The sequence below is a fragment of the Chlorella variabilis genome (assembly GCF_000147415.1).
Source record: "Chlorella variabilis unplaced genomic scaffold CHLNCscaffold_5, whole genome shotgun sequence".
Taxonomy (NCBI): Eukaryota; Viridiplantae; Chlorophyta; class Trebouxiophyceae; order Chlorellales; family Chlorellaceae; genus Chlorella; species Chlorella variabilis.
Genome location: NW_005435083.1, coordinates 2037514 through 2052632, shown reverse-complemented (window position 1 = coordinate 2052632; position 15119 = coordinate 2037514). Strand labels below are relative to the sequence as shown.

At 69.6% G+C, this 15119-nt stretch overlaps 4 protein-coding genes across 4 annotated transcripts in view; 2 read left to right on the top strand and 2 right to left on the bottom strand.

Annotated features, from left to right (window-relative positions):
- CHLNCDRAFT_30497 (hypothetical protein) overlaps nt 1-1503 on the bottom strand; it is a 4874-nt gene extending 3371 nt beyond the window's left edge. Inside the window, exons 1-4 of the mRNA XM_005849633.1 lie at nt 1392-1503; nt 1052-1215; nt 759-855; nt 246-568 (exon numbers count right to left, since the gene is read on the bottom strand). Coding sequence (XP_005849695.1) covers nt 246-568; nt 759-855; nt 1052-1215; nt 1392-1434 — 627 coding nt within the window. The 5' untranslated portion in view covers nt 1435-1503. The remainder of the gene's footprint in view (nt 1-245; nt 569-758; nt 856-1051; nt 1216-1391) is intronic.
- Nucleotides 1504-2148: 645 nt separating this feature from the next.
- CHLNCDRAFT_34805 (hypothetical protein) lies at nt 2149-6288 on the top strand. The gene is made up of 13 exons (XM_005849882.1): nt 2149-2534; nt 2661-2702; nt 2830-2895; nt 3100-3267; nt 3451-3580; nt 3846-3927; nt 4154-4259; nt 4531-4652; nt 4886-5028; nt 5253-5371; nt 5607-5679; nt 5834-5973; nt 6125-6288. The coding sequence occupies exons 1-13, from the start codon at nt 2370-2372 to the stop codon at nt 6248-6250; spliced, it is 1482 nt and encodes a 493-aa protein (XP_005849944.1). The 5' UTR covers nt 2149-2369; the 3' UTR covers nt 6251-6288.
- A 3448-nt stretch (nt 6289-9736) lies between these two features.
- Nucleotides 9737-11013, bottom strand: CHLNCDRAFT_20970 (hypothetical protein; the record flags this gene model as incomplete). The annotated part of the gene is made up of 4 exons (XM_005849632.1): nt 9737-9816; nt 10008-10268; nt 10479-10623; nt 10723-11013. Coding segments are annotated over 4 exons (777 nt in total), but the record flags the coding sequence as incomplete, so codon positions are not given.
- A 286-nt stretch (nt 11014-11299) lies between these two features.
- CHLNCDRAFT_143287 (hypothetical protein) lies at nt 11300-12319 on the top strand (the record flags this gene model as incomplete). The annotated part of the gene is made up of 5 exons (XM_005849881.1): nt 11300-11352; nt 11486-11564; nt 11659-11706; nt 11975-12083; nt 12156-12319. 5 exons carry the CDS (start codon nt 11300-11302, stop codon nt 12317-12319), a joined length of 453 nt encoding a protein of 150 aa, XP_005849943.1.
- Between the last annotated feature and the right edge of the window lie 2800 nt (nt 12320-15119).

Sequence of the window (15119 nt, the reverse complement as noted above, 5' to 3'; positions counted from 1 at the left end):
GTAGTTGGGGTGGGTGGGCAGCACAGGCGGCGTAGCATTAGCATGCACGCCACACGCCTCGGCCCCACCCCCTGGGCACAGCCCCTTGCTGCGCCTGGGTGCTTCCCTTCCTCACCAACCACTGCTGCTGGCCGCCACACACGCACGGGCGCGCCGTCCTGGCCCGCACCCCCACCACACTCCTTCCACCCCCTCCTACACAGACACACACACACGCTCCCTCCCTCCCTGCGGCCCCGCCGCACCTTGAGCTGCTCCATGAGCGGCGCCAGCGCTCCGTGGCCCAGCACCAGGTCGCGGCAGCGCGGCGAGTCGCCCGCGATGTTGCCCAGGGCCCACACCGCCTGCTCCCGCACGTCGTCAATGGGCGAGTGCAGCAGCTGGACAAAGATGGGCACCGCGCCCGCGTCGATCACCACCTTGGTGTGGTCGCTGGTGCCGGAGGCCACGTTTGTGAGGGCCCAGGCCGCCTCAAACTGCAGCTGCGGCAGGTCGCCGCGCTGCAGGAACTGCACAAAGCGCGGGATCACGTTCTGAGCAATCACCTCCTCGATGGGAGGGTTGCGCTCTGCGGTAGGGGTGCAGGGGACGTGGGGCGGCGCGAGGAGCGGGTCAGCAGGGGGCGTGAGAGCAGAGGGCCGGCCGCAGTGGGCTGCACAGTGCAGTTTCCAGCAGCTGCCGGCGGGCCGTTTTGAGCGCCGAGGTTGCGGCGCGCGGGGGCGTGGCTGCAGGCGCGCCCTGCCTGCTGCAGCACCCACCGATGGACAGCAGCTTGCGGAACTGCGTGGTGGCCTCCAGCTGTGCCTGGTTGTCCTCTGACCACACGCCTTGCACCATGGCGGGCAGGCTCTCCAGCTGCAAGCGGCGGCGGGTGGGCCGGCGGCGGGCCAGGCAAGTGACTCCAAGGTTGCGGCGGGAGGAAGCGGCGGGGCAGCAGCAGCGAGCGGCGCCGACTGCCCTGCCCCCGGGTGCAAGCGCGGAGCTGCGGCACGCGAGAGAGCTGCGGCCGGGCAAGCTGGCAGGCCCACCCGCCCCTCTGCCGCCGCCGCACCTTTTGCTGCACCGCCTGGCCGGCGCGGTTGGACTCCAGCTCGCCCCCCTCCGCCACCACGGCGCTGACCATGCGCTTCTTCTGCAGGCTTTCATCCCTACGGTCCTTGCGCAGCTGCACAATGTTGTCCTCACGCTTCCTGCGGGCGTCGTCGAGGTCGATCCCTGCAGACAGCAGCACGGCACGCAGGCCGGGTCTCCAGGCGGTGTGTGGCCCCGTGGGATGCCCCCTCAGGCAGCAGGGCAGGATGGGGAGCGCCGGCATGAGGCCCAGGCAGCCAGCCAGCCCTCCACAGCACTGATCGGGGGCCTGGCGGTGAGCCAGCCAATGCACCACTGACCCTTCTTCACCGGCCGCCTCGCAGCGCTGCCTTTGGAGCTCATCGCGAGGCCGCAAGGTGTGGGAGGCGGCGGGCACCCTGCCAGAAGATAAGTCTGGTGGTTCGGTGGGGACGGTTCGATCAAGTGCGAGCGCCAGGGGCGAGCGCCAGGGCGGGTCTGTTTGAGTGGGGGTTGCGAGGTACGTCCCGCTCCCGCCTGACGCACGCCGCCGCTGGCGGTTCAGGCCACTGGTGTGGCACAAGCTGTCCAATGAGGGGAGTGCTCATCTGTTACCTTGGGTCGCATCACCATGCGCCTACCTATTGCATGAATCAGCCTGGCTATGATGCCACCCACGGTCCACAGGTTGTATCCGTGACGGTGTGTGGTGCAGGCAGCAAACACGCAAACACAACCCCCTGGATTCCATTCCCACCGCCGCCGTTCTTTCCCAGGATCCAGTCCGGCATGCTGGCCTGGGCGATTGGCAGAGGTGCCAGGAGTGCTGGCCCGCGCTGCACGGTAGAACTGAGCATGCGCAGCAGCAGCAGTTACAGTCAGCTGAAGAGAGCCACGATAGGAATTGTAGTGCATGGGTGGTCTGCACGGCATGTGCATCACTCACGTCAGCATGGTCCTCTGCGCCCTCCTGCTGAGGGAGCTCAGCAACACCCGGCCTGTGCCGCTCCCGCCTGGCGCCCAGCGCCAGCCCATGTCCACAGGTGCAATGCCTTAGCTCCCATTTGTTTCATATTGATAGCTTCCTGCCATTGCACTCTGCGCAAACCGGAGTTGCAAGAGGCGCCCCTGCGAGAGGCACGCAACCCAAAAGCTGCCCCTTGCACTCCGGCATTGCCTGTTTATTCCTGATCGCTCCCAGCCAGTCCCAGCCTTCGCACAGCAGCTAGCCGCACCATCCCGTGTTCTCCCATCAGCGGGCACTGCCACCTGTGCTGTCGCAGTCTACAGGCCCTTCGGCGGGCCCAGCACAAGCAGCCATGCTGCCGCGCCTGGCCAGCGCCTCGCTGGGAGCGCTGCTGCGCCCCGGCGGCGGCGGCCTGGCGCGCACGCTGGCGTCGGCGGCAGCGGCGGCAGAGGGTGGCGCGGGCCTCCAGTTTTGCGTGGTCGGCAGCGGCCCAGCCGGCTTCTACACCGCCGACAAGGTTTGTCAGCACCCAGTGCTCTGAAGCAGGAGCTACGGGGCCCCGCGCAGCGCCTTGACGCTCCGCCCTGCTGCGGTCCTCCCCCAACGCCTGCGCCCCTGCCGCCACTCCACGCCTGCGCCGCAGCTGCTGAAGCGATTTGGGGAGGGCGCGCGCGTGGACATTGTGGTGGGTGCTCAATCGCTGGCCGGCGTGCCCTGCCGGCCGTCGCCGTCGCTCCCCCGTGCGCCAGGCCTTGCTGCCGCTGCCGCCCGCCAGCGGCCCTGCACGCCACCCTGCCCTTTGCTCGCTGCAGGAGGCGCTGCCGACGCCCTTTGGCCTGGTGCGCTCTGGGGTGGCGCCTGACCATGCAGACACCAAGGTAGGAGGGGCCTCTCCCCGGGCCCGCTGCTGCTCTGCTGCCGCTGCCCCATCCATCTCTTCCCCTGCTGCTGTTGCTCCTGCGTGTGCGGCGGCCCCCACCCACCACGCTACACCACCACCACCACTGCCGCCCGACCAGCCCAACCCTCTAGGTGCCCGCCTACTCACCCCCTCCCCTGCCTTACCACCCTGCCGCCTGCAGAATGTGATCAACCAGTTCACCGCTCTGGCGGGCGACCCGCGCCTCACCTTCCTCGGCAACGTGCGGGTGGGGCGGGACCTGAGCCTGGCGGAGCTGCGCCGCCACTACAGCGCCGTCGTGCTATGCTACGGGGCCGAGAGCGACCGGCGGCTGGGCGTGCCTGGGGAGGTGGGCGGCGCCGGAGAGCGCCTCACGGCCACGGCCGCCTCTGCTGCCGCGTGCTCCCAGCCGGCGCCTGTCCATCGCCCTTCCTCCCCCTCCCTGCCTCCACTTCATACGCTCCCCGCCCTCCCCTAGCCCCAGCACTCCCCCTCGCACCCTCGCCCCCCGCTCTCCCCTCTCCCCGCGCAGGACCTGCCCGGCGTCTTCTCGGCCCGCGAGTTTGTGTGGTGGTACAACGGGCACCCCGAGTACCGCGACCTTCCCGTGGACCTGTCCCGTACCAGCAGCGTGGCCATTGCCGGACTGGGAAATGTGGCAGGTGCGGAAAGAGGAGAGGAGGGGCTGGCGTGCGCCAGCTGGCGACGGCGCCCACTGTGCGCTCGCGCGCAGGCGAAGCCGCTGGCGCAGTGTGCTAAGGGAGGGCAGGCCCTGAGCACTGGGGCGCCCAGCGCGATTCGTTGGGCATGTCGCTGCCGCGTTGCGCAGGCGGGCTGCTGGGCTGCGCTGTGGTCTCGCCATGCTGTCTGTGGTCCCGCTGGCTGCGCTGAGGTCCCGCCGACGACCGCCCGCGCACCGCCGTGCAGTCGACTGTGCCCGCATCCTGCTAAAGCCGGCAGGTGACATGGCCGCCACCGACATTTGCAGCCACGCTGTGGATCAGCTGAGGTGGGGTGGGAGGCGGTGAGGGGCGGCAGAAGGGAAGCTGCCCTCAAGGCCCTGCCCCGCCGCCCGCCTGGTGGTGCCCGCTTGCCTCCCGCCCCTTGCTGCCGCCTGTACGCCGCCCCGCCGCCGCCGGGGCTGCTGCAGGCTGCTGCATTGGGCACCCGCCTCCGCGCCCGCCGCCCTGCCCACCCCCTGCTGCCGCCTGTACGCCGCCCCGCCCTCCCTGCAGGAGCAGCGCGGTGAAGGAGGTGCACCTGGTGGGGCGGCGCGGCCCGGTGCAGGCGGCCTTCACCCCAAAGGAGCTTCGGGAGCTTCTGGGCCTGCAGGGGGTGCAGGTGGGCGGGGTGGGGGGCTGGGGCGGGGGCCGGCTGCCAGGGCTGGGAGGGCGAGCCGGCCAGGGTGGGCGCCGGGTGGGTGCCTGTGGTGGCGCAGCACCAGTGCAGCGCCAGCTCCGGCCCACCGCGGCACCACCGAAACTTGTCCCACCTCCGCCAGGCGCCCCCTTGCACCCTGCTGCCCCACAGCAAGCCTTCCCCCTTCCTTGAGCCCTGAGCCGCTCCGCCTCCCCCCCCACACACCCCTCCCCTGTGCCCTGCCTGCCGCCAGGTTGTGATGGACCCTGCCGCGTTCCAGCTGACGCCCGCCTGCGAGGCGGAGATGGCGGCAGCGCGCATGAAGAAGCGGGTGTTTGAGATTCTGTCCAAGGCGCGGGCGCAGGAGCGGCAGGGGTGGGTGTGCCTGCAGCTGGGCGCCACTAGCCGGTGGGATGGGGGGTATGAGAGCGGGCTGGGGCTGGGGTTGCATCAGGTGCCACCCGCAGGCCTGGCGCCTCAGGTGCCACCCGTGAGCCCACCCCACCATTCACACCGGCCCAAGGGCGGCTGCCCCCGGCGAGCCGCGCGGCAGCAGGCGCCGCGCCGTCGACCCGTCGCCTGCCGCTTGCCTGCCCGCCCGCCTGCAGGGATAGGTCGCTTCACATCCACTTCCTGCGCAGCCCTGCCGAGGTGGTGGAGGCGGAGGGGCGAGCCGCCGGCGTCAGGCTGGAGAGGACGCGCCTGGAGGCGGCGGCGGCGCCCGGCAGCGACCAAAAGGCGCTCGGCACGGGTGCGCCCGGCCGCATCTGCCGCACGGCTGCCAGGGCGCCACCGCCGAGTCTGCCACGCTCACAGGCAGCCCCCCTCCCTGCAGCTGCCGCTCGCCGGGCCGCCCCGTGCGCCGCGTGCCGGCGCCCTCGAGCACGCTGTGCCTGCTGTGCTCCCTCCTTCGGGGAGAGAGAGACAGTAAGGAGGTACTGCTGTGCTGCCCGCGCTGCGCCCGCTGCGGTACAGGCGAGTACGAGACCATCCCCGCAGACATTGTGCTGAAAAGCATCGGCTTCAAGTCGGTGGGCATCCCAGGGGTGGCCTTTGACGGCCGCGCGGGCATCGTGCCAAACAAGCTGGGCCAGGTGGGCGGGGAGCGCTGCTGCCGGGAGGGCGCCGCCACGCCGCGCCGCGACAGGCCCACGGCGCAGCCGCGAATGCTGGGGAGGCAGTTGTCTGGCCTGCCTGGCTGCTGTGGCACAGGTGGCGGACACAGGGTCCAGCCGGGGGAGCCGCCGCTGGTTGCCGGCACGCATCAGCCGCAGCAAAGCTTGCGTGGAGCCGACCTGGGCTTGGCGCCCGCTCCCCACGCTGCTGCAGGTGTGTGGCGAGGATGGCGCCAGCGCGGACCCCGGGCTGTACGTGTGCGGCTGGCTGAAGCGGGGGCCGTCTGGTGAGCCAGCGGCCCAGCCTGCTGGCCAGGCAGGAGGGGCACTCGAGCGGCGCCAATCATCAGGCGGCCTGCATGCGAGATGCCGGCCCACAGCATGCCACGCATGCGCAGCCCAGACATGCCATGTGAATCACCGGGTCCCACCCGCCTGCAGGCATCATCGGCACCAACCTGGTGGATGCGGAGCAGACCGTGGATGTGATGGTGCAGACGCAGGGCAGCTTCCCGGCGGTGGCGGCGCAGCCGGCGGGCGCCGCGGGGCTGCGCCGCCTGCTGCAGCAACGCGGGGTGCAGGTGGGGCTGCGCGCCCTGGCGCCGTGCGCCCCGCTGCTGCCTGAACCCGGCCTGCCTCTGGGCTTGCCTGGCACCGCTTGCCGCTAGGTTTTGTCTGTGCTGCGGCGACCTGCGCCGGCTGCTGCTGCTGCTGCTGCTGGTCCTGCTGCAGGTGGTCAGCTTTGCAGACTGGCAGCGGGTGGATGCGGAGGAGGTGAGGCGAGGCCAGGCGCTGGGCAAGCCGCGAGACAAGCTCACGAGCGTGGAAGAGATGCTGCAGATTGCGCGGGCAGCGTGAGGCAAGCGTGCCTGGGTTTTGTCGCTAGCACAGGCAGCGCGGCCGCATTACAACCTTCCAATCTACCCCCTTCTGCACTGCACAGTCCTGCACTTCCCTCCTCCTGACAAATAATCACTTGCACCTCGGTGCCGATCCCGCCTGTAACCTGCTTGAAACCGTTGCCGGAGCTTAGCTGCCATCAGCTGGTAGCCGTCTTGCATGTTTCTTCTAAAACGGTGCGTGATGGGCTTTACAAGCTTCAGACATCATTGAGGATGCTCGTACAAGGGCGTATGAAGTAGGCAGGCATTCTCGCGGGAGGATCACACATGGACTGGCTGGGGGAGGCCCCTTGGCACAACAAAATCGGGGCACGGCACAGGCGCTCAGGGTTGGGTTGATGGCGGTCGCACGGGGGCGGACACAGAGGCCACAAACGACGAAAAAGCAGCTTTCAAGTTATGTAGGGGCGCGGCGGCACAGCCGGTACAGGGTAGGAAGCAGTAAGAATGGGTCAGGATGGGGGCAGGGGGGAGCCCTGCTGGCACACACGGTCAGGAAAGGAACGTACAGGGCCTGTAAGCGTGGGTCCGCACGACGGCGGACGTGAAATGGCAGAAACGGGACATGTGTTATATGGGAGGGGAGAGGGAGTTGTTGGGGCAAGGCGTCGCTTGCGACAGAATCCCGGAAGAGAGAACGGCCAGAATAAGTTCGATGGAAAAGGCTGGAAGGCAGGCGCAAGCTGAAGCACAGCTTGGTTGTTTTCTCAACAGTGAAGGGGGGTCTGCGCTCGTGGCGAGAACGGGACAGGGGCGGGGGAGGGGCAAAAGGGTGGTGCGGAGCTTGCCGTGCCTCGGGCAGAGCAGCAGGAGCTGCGCTTGCCACAGGGGACGCGCGCCAGGGGCACGAGCTGGGCAGGGGGCTGCGCTCAGCTGCGGGTGAGGAAGCGGCTCATGTAGAAGTCGCTCCACTGGCCCCGAGGCGAGTCGGCGGTGGGGGTGGTGGGGGCCGCGGCGCCGGCGCTCGCCTCAAACTCGGCGGCGCGGTGGTGGTAGGGCGTGTGCGGGGACATGGGGAGGGCGCAAGGGTCCGTGCTCACGGCCTTCACCTGAAGCATGGAGGGAGGAGCAGGGGGAGCAGGTTAGAGGAGGGGGAGGAAGGGGAGGGAGGTGTGGCTGCCCACGAGGAGCGCAGCCCCGGCGGGGGGGCCGCAGGGAGACTGCCGGTGGCCCCGACCGGCGCCAGGCACCAAGCAGCGTTGTTGGGTCCCCCCAGCATTTCGGGGCAGCCTTCTGCGGCCTGGGTGGCAGGAGGTGCCCCAATTCTGGCCAGGCACTCCCCAGCTGTGCCCACACTAGGCCCTCCCATCATCCCATCACGTGATGACACACCTTCATTGTGGAGATGGGGTTGCCAGAGGCGTAGTGCGCAGCAGCATCGCCCATCTGCGAGCACATGAGTGGGATGCGCGGGGTGTGAGCACCCCCGACAGCACATGAGCCCGCCAAGCAAGGCCCATGCACGTGTTTGCCGCCCACCCACCTGCATCGTGTTTGTGGTGGCTGTGGGGGTGTCGGGAAGGGCTGGTGGGCCGGTGTAGGCAATGAAGGGAGCCGGCAAACCCGAAATGGGCGAGAGCGGGGGTTTTGGCGACGAAAGCTGAGCACGTGCTTGCAGTCACGTTGTGTTTCCTGGCGTTTCTTCCTTGGATCTGCTTTTGGGGAGTCTGAGAACTGAATTGGGTAACGGTAGCCACTCTGGAGTGAGTTCATAGCAGGCCAGGCGGTGGCCCGCGGGGCCAGCTGGCGAAGCGGGGGCGACCAGGTGGCAGTTTGCCCCCCACTTGCAGCTTCCAGCTTGGGCCCCGAAGCTTCGCGCTGCCGTTTGCGCGCACTCTAGTGCCCGCGGCGCGCCCTCTGACTTCTGGATCGGCTCCCGCCTGGTGGGCGGCGGCGCTTCTCACGGCGGTAAACAGCTGTCCTTCCAACCTCGGCAGCATTTGTGAGGCTCTGTCAACAGGGCGCCAGCCGATTGCGGACGTGTCAGTCAACGCCACCAGCCTGCGGCCCCTGCCCCAGCGGCCGCTGCCGCGTCAGTCGCTCCACACGTCGCCGTCGCTGTCCTGTTGCCAGGGCTCGCGCTCTGCGCCCACCCGCTCGCGAGCGGGCGCCCACACCACAATGTTGCAGTCGTTGCTGCCGCTGTACAGCTCCTGGGAGGCGGCGTTCCACCTGCGGGGCAGCGGGGCAGGGGCGCCAGGCGCACACGTGCATCGAGGGCCCGCCACGCATGGCAGAGAACGAGCGTGATGCCCGAGAACACCAGTGGCCCGACCAGGTGGCATTGAACCTGGGAGCGCGCGTGGCACGGAGGATTGTGGCAGCGGACAACGGCAGCAAAGGCCCCAGGGCGCAACAGCTGCGAGGGGTCAGCCCAGGGCAGGGATCACACGCTGCCACCCGCCTGCAGCAGTTGACGGTGTCAAAGTGGGCGCCGCCCAGCGTGCGCAGCAGCCGCCCGCTGGCAATGTCAAACATCTGCGCGGCGGGGCGGGAGGGGCGGCGCCGGCAGGAGCGCGGTTGTGGTGCACGCGTGTTGAGAAGGGGCGGGGCCCTCAACCAGACACCCTGGCCCACAACACACAGCAGCACCCTGCAGCTGTAGCTGTGCGCACTTCAAGAGGGACTCATGTCCACCCCCTGCAGCCCCCCCCCCTACACAGCACCGCACCTGCACCGCGCTGCCCGAGGGGTGGAACAGCACGCTGCCGTCGTCGCTGACCGCCAGCTGGCGGGCTCGCTGGGCGCGGTTGTAGGCCCCGGGGTAGTGCACCAGCTCATGCCTGCAGGGCGCCGCACAGCCGGGCATTGCGTGAGCAGCGCATGCTGCGGATGTGATGCGGTTGGGCTCCTGACTCGGCGGCGCATCCCAGCGCGCTGCTCCTGCCGCCCCCCACCGGTATGTGGCGGCATCCCACAGCCGCACACGGTCGTCTGTGCCAGCGCTGAGCCAGCGCAGCCCGTCGGGCGTGGGCACGATGCCTGTAGCCAGCAGCGGCGGCATGCGCAGCGGGGCCTCAATGGCCGATGCCGATGCCGGAGCGGCGCCAGCGGGCAGGCTGCCCTGCGTGCGGCAGCTGTGAGTGTGAGCGAGGGCAGCCAGCACGCAGCAACTTGCGCCCGGCTGGCAGTCCCACAGCAGTGGCCACGCCGCACCTGTGATGGACCCGGCATGCGCCGTGCTGTACTTGGTCACCCGCTCGGGCAGAAACATGCGCTCGCTACCGCCGCCTGCTGCTTCTGCATCGCCGCCGCCGCCGCCACGCCCGCCGCCGCTGCCCTGCCGCTGCACGCCTGTCGCTGCCCCTTCTCGTCTCCCTCGCCCGGGCCGCTGCTGCCGCCGCCGCTGCTGCCCATCCTGCCGCTCCTCCGGCCGCTCCTGCTGCAGCTCATCCTGCCGCTGCTGCTGCTGCCGCTGCTGCCGCTGCTGCGCCCGCTGCTGCTGGGTGTCATGCTGGTCAAAGATGTGGAGCGGGCCCGACCGCCGGATGTCCCACAGCCGCAGCTGGCCGTCGCAGCCGCCTGCAACACACAGGCGGGCCAAGCCAAGCCAGGGCAGGCGGGGCGGCGTCGCCAGCGAGCGGCGCTGGCAAGCTGGGATGGCGCACCAGCTGGCTGGCCCGTGCATCCACACACCATCCACGCCCCACCCACCCACCACACACACACACACACACACATATGCACACACACATGCATGCACCCGCCCCCACCTGTCATCAGCTGCCACTCGCTGGAGGGCGACCAGGCCAGCGCCCAGACGGCGGCGCGGTGGCCCGCCAGCGCGTGGGTGAACCCCCCCGACACCACGTCGCACAGCTGCACCGCGCTGCCGCCGCCGCCCACTGCCACCAGGCAGTGCGCGGTGGCGGTGGCCGACATGGCGGCGGCGTACACGCGGGAGCCCAGCGAGAAGCTGCACACCACCTGCAGCGTGTTGGCGTCCCACACTTTGGCCTCGCAGTCATACCCGCCTGCGGGGGAGGCGGCGGGGGGGAGCTGAGGTGGCGGGCGGGGAGTGTGTGTGTGCAGCGTCAGGGCCCAGGCAGGAGGCAGAGGGCATGGGCTGGTGGGGGCGGGGGCAGGGCGGGGCGTCGCCACGCAAACGGAACGCCTGTCAGGCCACCAAGGCCGCTGGCGGGCCGCCACCGCGGGCCGCCAGCCTGGCGCCAGCTCAGCCTCACCCGACACAAACAGCCCCGAGTCCACGGGGTACCAGGCCACCGCCGACACGCTGAACCTGTGGCCCTGCGGGGCCTGCTTGGTGATGGAGAAGAGGGCGGCGTGGTCGGTGCGGCCACCGCCGCCCGCGCCGGGCGCCGCCGCTGCCTCCGCCTGCGCGCTCGGCCGCAGCGCGGGCGCGGCGGCGTCCAGGGCGGCGGCCGCGTTGCGCGCCGCCTGCCGCGCCTCGGCCTGCTGCTGCTGCACGTCTGCGGGGGAGGGCTGGTGAAGGTCGTAGACTGCGATGGAGGCGTCGGCGGCGCCCGCCAGCAGGTAGCGCTGCTCTCCGGGGTCCAGGTCGAGGCACGTCACGCCGCCGGCGTGCACGCTGCGGATGACCTTGTCGTGACAGAACTCCAGGGTCTGCAGCCTGCATGCATGGGCACCAGAAGGGCAGGGGCTCAAGTGCGAGAGGCTCGAGCGCCACGGCGGCGGCTGGAGGCGACGGCGGCCGCAGGCGCTGCTGCCTGATGGCCACCGGGCCTGCAAACCTGGCATGGTTGATGGTGCTGGCGACTCTGTGGTCCCCCGCTTGCCGCTGGAAGAGCAGCGGAGGGCGGGCCGACATCCGGCGAAGGATCAGGGGCTGGCAAATTCTCCCAACTTGCTGCAACAATATCGGAAGATCCAGGCCAACGAAGGAGGGTCCCGATTTGTACTTTTTAAAGTGTACTTGCGGAAGCCACGTCGGCAGCCCAGTTTTGTCAGAGCTCAATTGGCAACCACAGACCGCCACACTACTGTGTCCTGTCACGGGGACGTTTGGCCGGGCGATCGCCTGCCCATGTCTCAGGTTCCTCCCGACCTTTCCCAGCGGCCCAAGAACCTGCACCAGCGGTGAGCAGGCGGCATGGGCATCGCAGGGGTCTGGACCTCGCGCCTGCAGGAGGGAGGCCTGTGCGTGGCGCCCCAGCAGCCCACGACCGCCGCCGCCGCCGCCGCTGCCTGCCGCCGCTTCGCCTGTCTCCAGCATTACCGTTGCCGACGACGAGGAAGTGGACCCCCTGCTGGAGCAGACGGGCTGCGTGAAGCCCTACACCGCGCTGGAGGTGTGACCTTGTGACAGGGTTGGCGGGGGGAGTGCTGGTCGGGGGGCCTTTCTACAGCACCCAACCGTGGTTGTAATGGGCTGCTGCTTTTCAGGAGTGCCTGGGCGAGAACGACCGCGACTGGACCAAGTGCCAGGCAGAGGTGCAGGCTCTGAAGCAGTGCCACGCCAGGCAGCAGCAGCTCGCGGCGGCCGCGGCCAAGAGCAGCAGCTAGCTGGCTGCGCGGGGCGGCGCACAGCAGGGAGCGCCGGCAGGATGGCGGCAAGCGCGGGCCCCGCCCAGGCGAGCTGCAGCAGCCACCTGCTTGCATTCGCCCTTGCCTGCAGCAGGCTGCTTGCCACCCCCGTACTTGACTCGGTTGCTCCGTCAGCTACCCACCCACTCCCCCGTGCATTGCCGCGCCCTCGCAGGTGCTGCTGCTGTACCGCCGCATCCTCAAGGCCGCCAAGCTGTTCCCCTCCATCAAGCGCGACGCCATCATAGGCGACATCAAGCGCGAGTTCCGGGAGCACAAGGCGCGTGCTGCGCTCGCTGCCGCTGCCCTTTTTTGTGCCCTTTTTTGCGCTTGCTGCCGTGCTTGCCGACATGCAGTGCTTGCCTGCCTTGCCTGTGTGCAGGCGCTGGCGGACCCTGCCCGCGTGCGGCACGAGCTGGGGGTGGCGCTGAGGAGCCTGGAGCAGCTGGAGGGGTATGCGGGCCTGGGGCACTCGGGCAGCAGCGACCTGGCGGTGTCGCTCAAGGGCAGCTGCGACTGAGCTGGGTATGCGGCCTGAGCCGGAGGCATTATAATGGAGGCGCCATTCGAATCTCTTGAGATGCATCCATGCCACCACACCCATCCCTCCACTTCTCTCCCCTCTTGTTGCTTGCTCCCTCCGCCTGTACTCTGCTCAGTGCCCAAGTAACTGCGACAGGATCACTTGCGCGCATGCACAACAAGAAGGAGCATGCAGCCTCCAGCAGCACTCCAGAGTCTCAGCCCGGCAACCGGTCAAGGGACAGCAGCCATCGCAGCACCGATGTTGCTTGGGGCGGCACAACCGGCAACAGTACAGCATCAGCATCAGCAGCGGCAGGGCACAGCCGGCCAGCTGCAGCAGCAGGGGCATGATGTGGCCGCCGCCGGGCATGCCGCGGGGCATGCCGTGGCAGGGCCGGCGGCCGCCGCCGCCGGCCGCCGCCACAGCCGCCGCCATGGCAACAGCAGCAGGAGCACCAGGGCAGGCTCAGGAGGGCTCAAGCACGCTCATTCGGTTTGTTTCGCCAGACGCGCGATCGGGCTGCATAGATATGCCAGCCTGGTTGCGTATCTGGTGCTGTCCCGTGTTGCGACCGCGAGCTGTAGAGCCCTCCATTCGGTCTACCCTCGTCACTCTTATGCCCAATGACATCCACCACGTTCAATCCAGCCCCCGGCGGGGGTGGTAGCCTGGCAGCCCACAACCAGCAGCTCGCAGACCACCCAGCGCGCTTGCCCGCAGCCTCCAGCACATGCCCAGGGCAGCAAGACATCTGCGGACCCAGAACGGTGCGCAAAGCGGCCCGGGCGGCAGTGCGGGGGCCGACACACAGCCTGCTGGCCAGCGGCGGCTCCACCCCGCGTCTGAGCCTGCCTGCATCCGTTCTGCATTCGTTCTGCAGGGCATGGCCCCTTCTGAGGAGATCATAGCGCTGTTCAGGCACGCCGGCAATTCGGTCGAGGCCCTCGCCCCAATTTCCTACTCCACTCCCCTGCCAGTCAGGTGCGCAAGGTTCGGGCCCGGGAAATAGCTCGCCACGCGCTTCCGGCGGGCGGTGGTGGGGGCGCGCCCTGGCGCCCCCCCGCCGAGGGGGCCGCCGCCGCCGGCGTTGACCGCCCTGCCGCGTGCTACCCCCTGCCGCCCCACCCCGCACTCATCCCGCCCTCCGCCGTGCTGTCCCGCAGGCAGTGGCATCCTCCCATCCTCATGCCATCGACCATGAGGGAGCTGCAGCAGGGCGCCACGGCGCCGCCGGCACGGCCCGCGCGGCAGGCACGGCGCCACCGCCGCCAGGCGCACCCGCTGAACGCAGCGCTTGCAGCAGCGGCGGCCGCGAGGGCCGCCCAGAGGCAGCGGCAGGCGGCGGCGGCGGCGGGCGGGTGGCAGCAGCGCCCCATTGGCTCTGCCGCGCCCGCCGCATAGGCCGCCCGCACCGGCATGGCATGTACCCTCGTCCCGCGGCGGGCGTCGCGCGACGCGCCCCCGCCCCGCAGCACTGCCCCCCTCCTGCTCCCCTCTCCCAGCTTTGTTTGCTCCCTCCCTGCTCGCTCTGCCCGTACGCACTGCCCCCAGAGAGATGAAAGAAACGGCCCTTTGTATTTCCTCCCCCCTAAGTCGTAGCGTTGTGTTGACACCTGGTGGTGTCTCCATGTGTGTAGTCCTCTGTGCCCCTCGCGCCAGCCATTTTCCCTCCTGGTCCTCCTCACCCCCTGACGAGACTGTCGCCCCCTGACTCCACACAGTTGCCGCTGGCGCCCGCCTCAACCGGTTGAGCCGGGCCCACGCGCCGCCGCCCCCTGACCAGCACTCGCCACACTTGCCTCTGCGCATGCTCCAGCAACGACGCCCCGACTAGCAGCCCTTGTTTCCCCCTGCCCACCTCGCGTGTTTCCCCACCTCTCCCCTCTCCCTCCCGCTCCCCTGATGCTATTCCGTCCGCTCGGCCCCTTGCACGCCCCGATTGATAGCCGCGCCCAATGTCCAGGTGCGCCCACCCACCTCGCCTCCCCTTCCTGCCCCGCCCGACCAGCGAGCCCCTAGTACGGCTGGCGGCTCGCGGCCGCAGCACCCTCGCCACCGCAGCGCAGGGCGGCGCGCCTTGTCGCCTCCCTCGCCCCCTCCACCCAAACAACACAGCTAGCCCCCTCCACACCACGCACATTTATGTAGCTTTCAGAATTAGAAAAGCCCACCTTGGACGCGCTGTTGCAGCCGCACGCGCCTGGCCTCATGCATACAAGCTCCAGGCACCCACGCCACCCTTGTCCCCCCCTGCCCCTTGTCGTGCTGTCTCGCACACAGCGGCGGCAGCGCGCATTTCTGTGCACCTTGGCATCTCGAAGTCCCTCATTTTGTTGCCCCCGTTTTGTCGGCCCCTTTCATGGAATAGCTATGGACACGTGGCTTACGTACCGCACAGTTTAAACCAAAAATGGAATGCTGACGAGGGCACAATGGCGGGATGGGGGGCGGAGGGCAGGGGGTGGGCCGATCGATCCGTAGGGCAGCTAAAAGGGCACATCCGGAGGCCGGGACCCTCGGTTGAGGCCTTCATGTGGCTGGAGGCATGCAGGGGTGCAGCTGCCACGCGCCGTCCGGCGGCCCGCACCCCAGCCTGAGCAGCCGGCGGTGGAGGCGGCGCAGGTGGGCGCTGTCCTGGCCGATGCTGCGGCGGGGCGGCGCGGCAGCAGAGTGCGGGGCGCGGTGAGGCCGGTGAGGGCGTTGCGGCCTGCTGGGCAGGCGGCTGCTCGGGGCGGCACACGGCCTGCAGGCGCAGGCGCAGGCGCTGCCTCCACACCCCGCCCCGCCCCGCCTC

What these genes read in the sequence shown, in the direction of transcription:
- CHLNCDRAFT_34805 (XM_005849882.1), top strand. Translation starts at nt 2,370, where the DNA reads ATGCTGCCGCGCCTGGCCAGCGCCTCGCTGGGAGCGCTGCTGCGCCCC. An exon ending in CACGCTGTGGATCAGCTGAG is followed by an intron (nt 3,928 to 4,153) that starts GTGGGGTGGGAG and finishes CCCTCCCTGCAG; the next exon opens with GAGCAGCGCGGTGAAGGAGG. An exon ending in TGCCAAACAAGCTGGGCCAG is followed by an intron (nt 5,372 to 5,606) that starts GTGGGCGGGGAG and finishes ACGCTGCTGCAG; the next exon opens with GTGTGTGGCGAGGATGGCGC.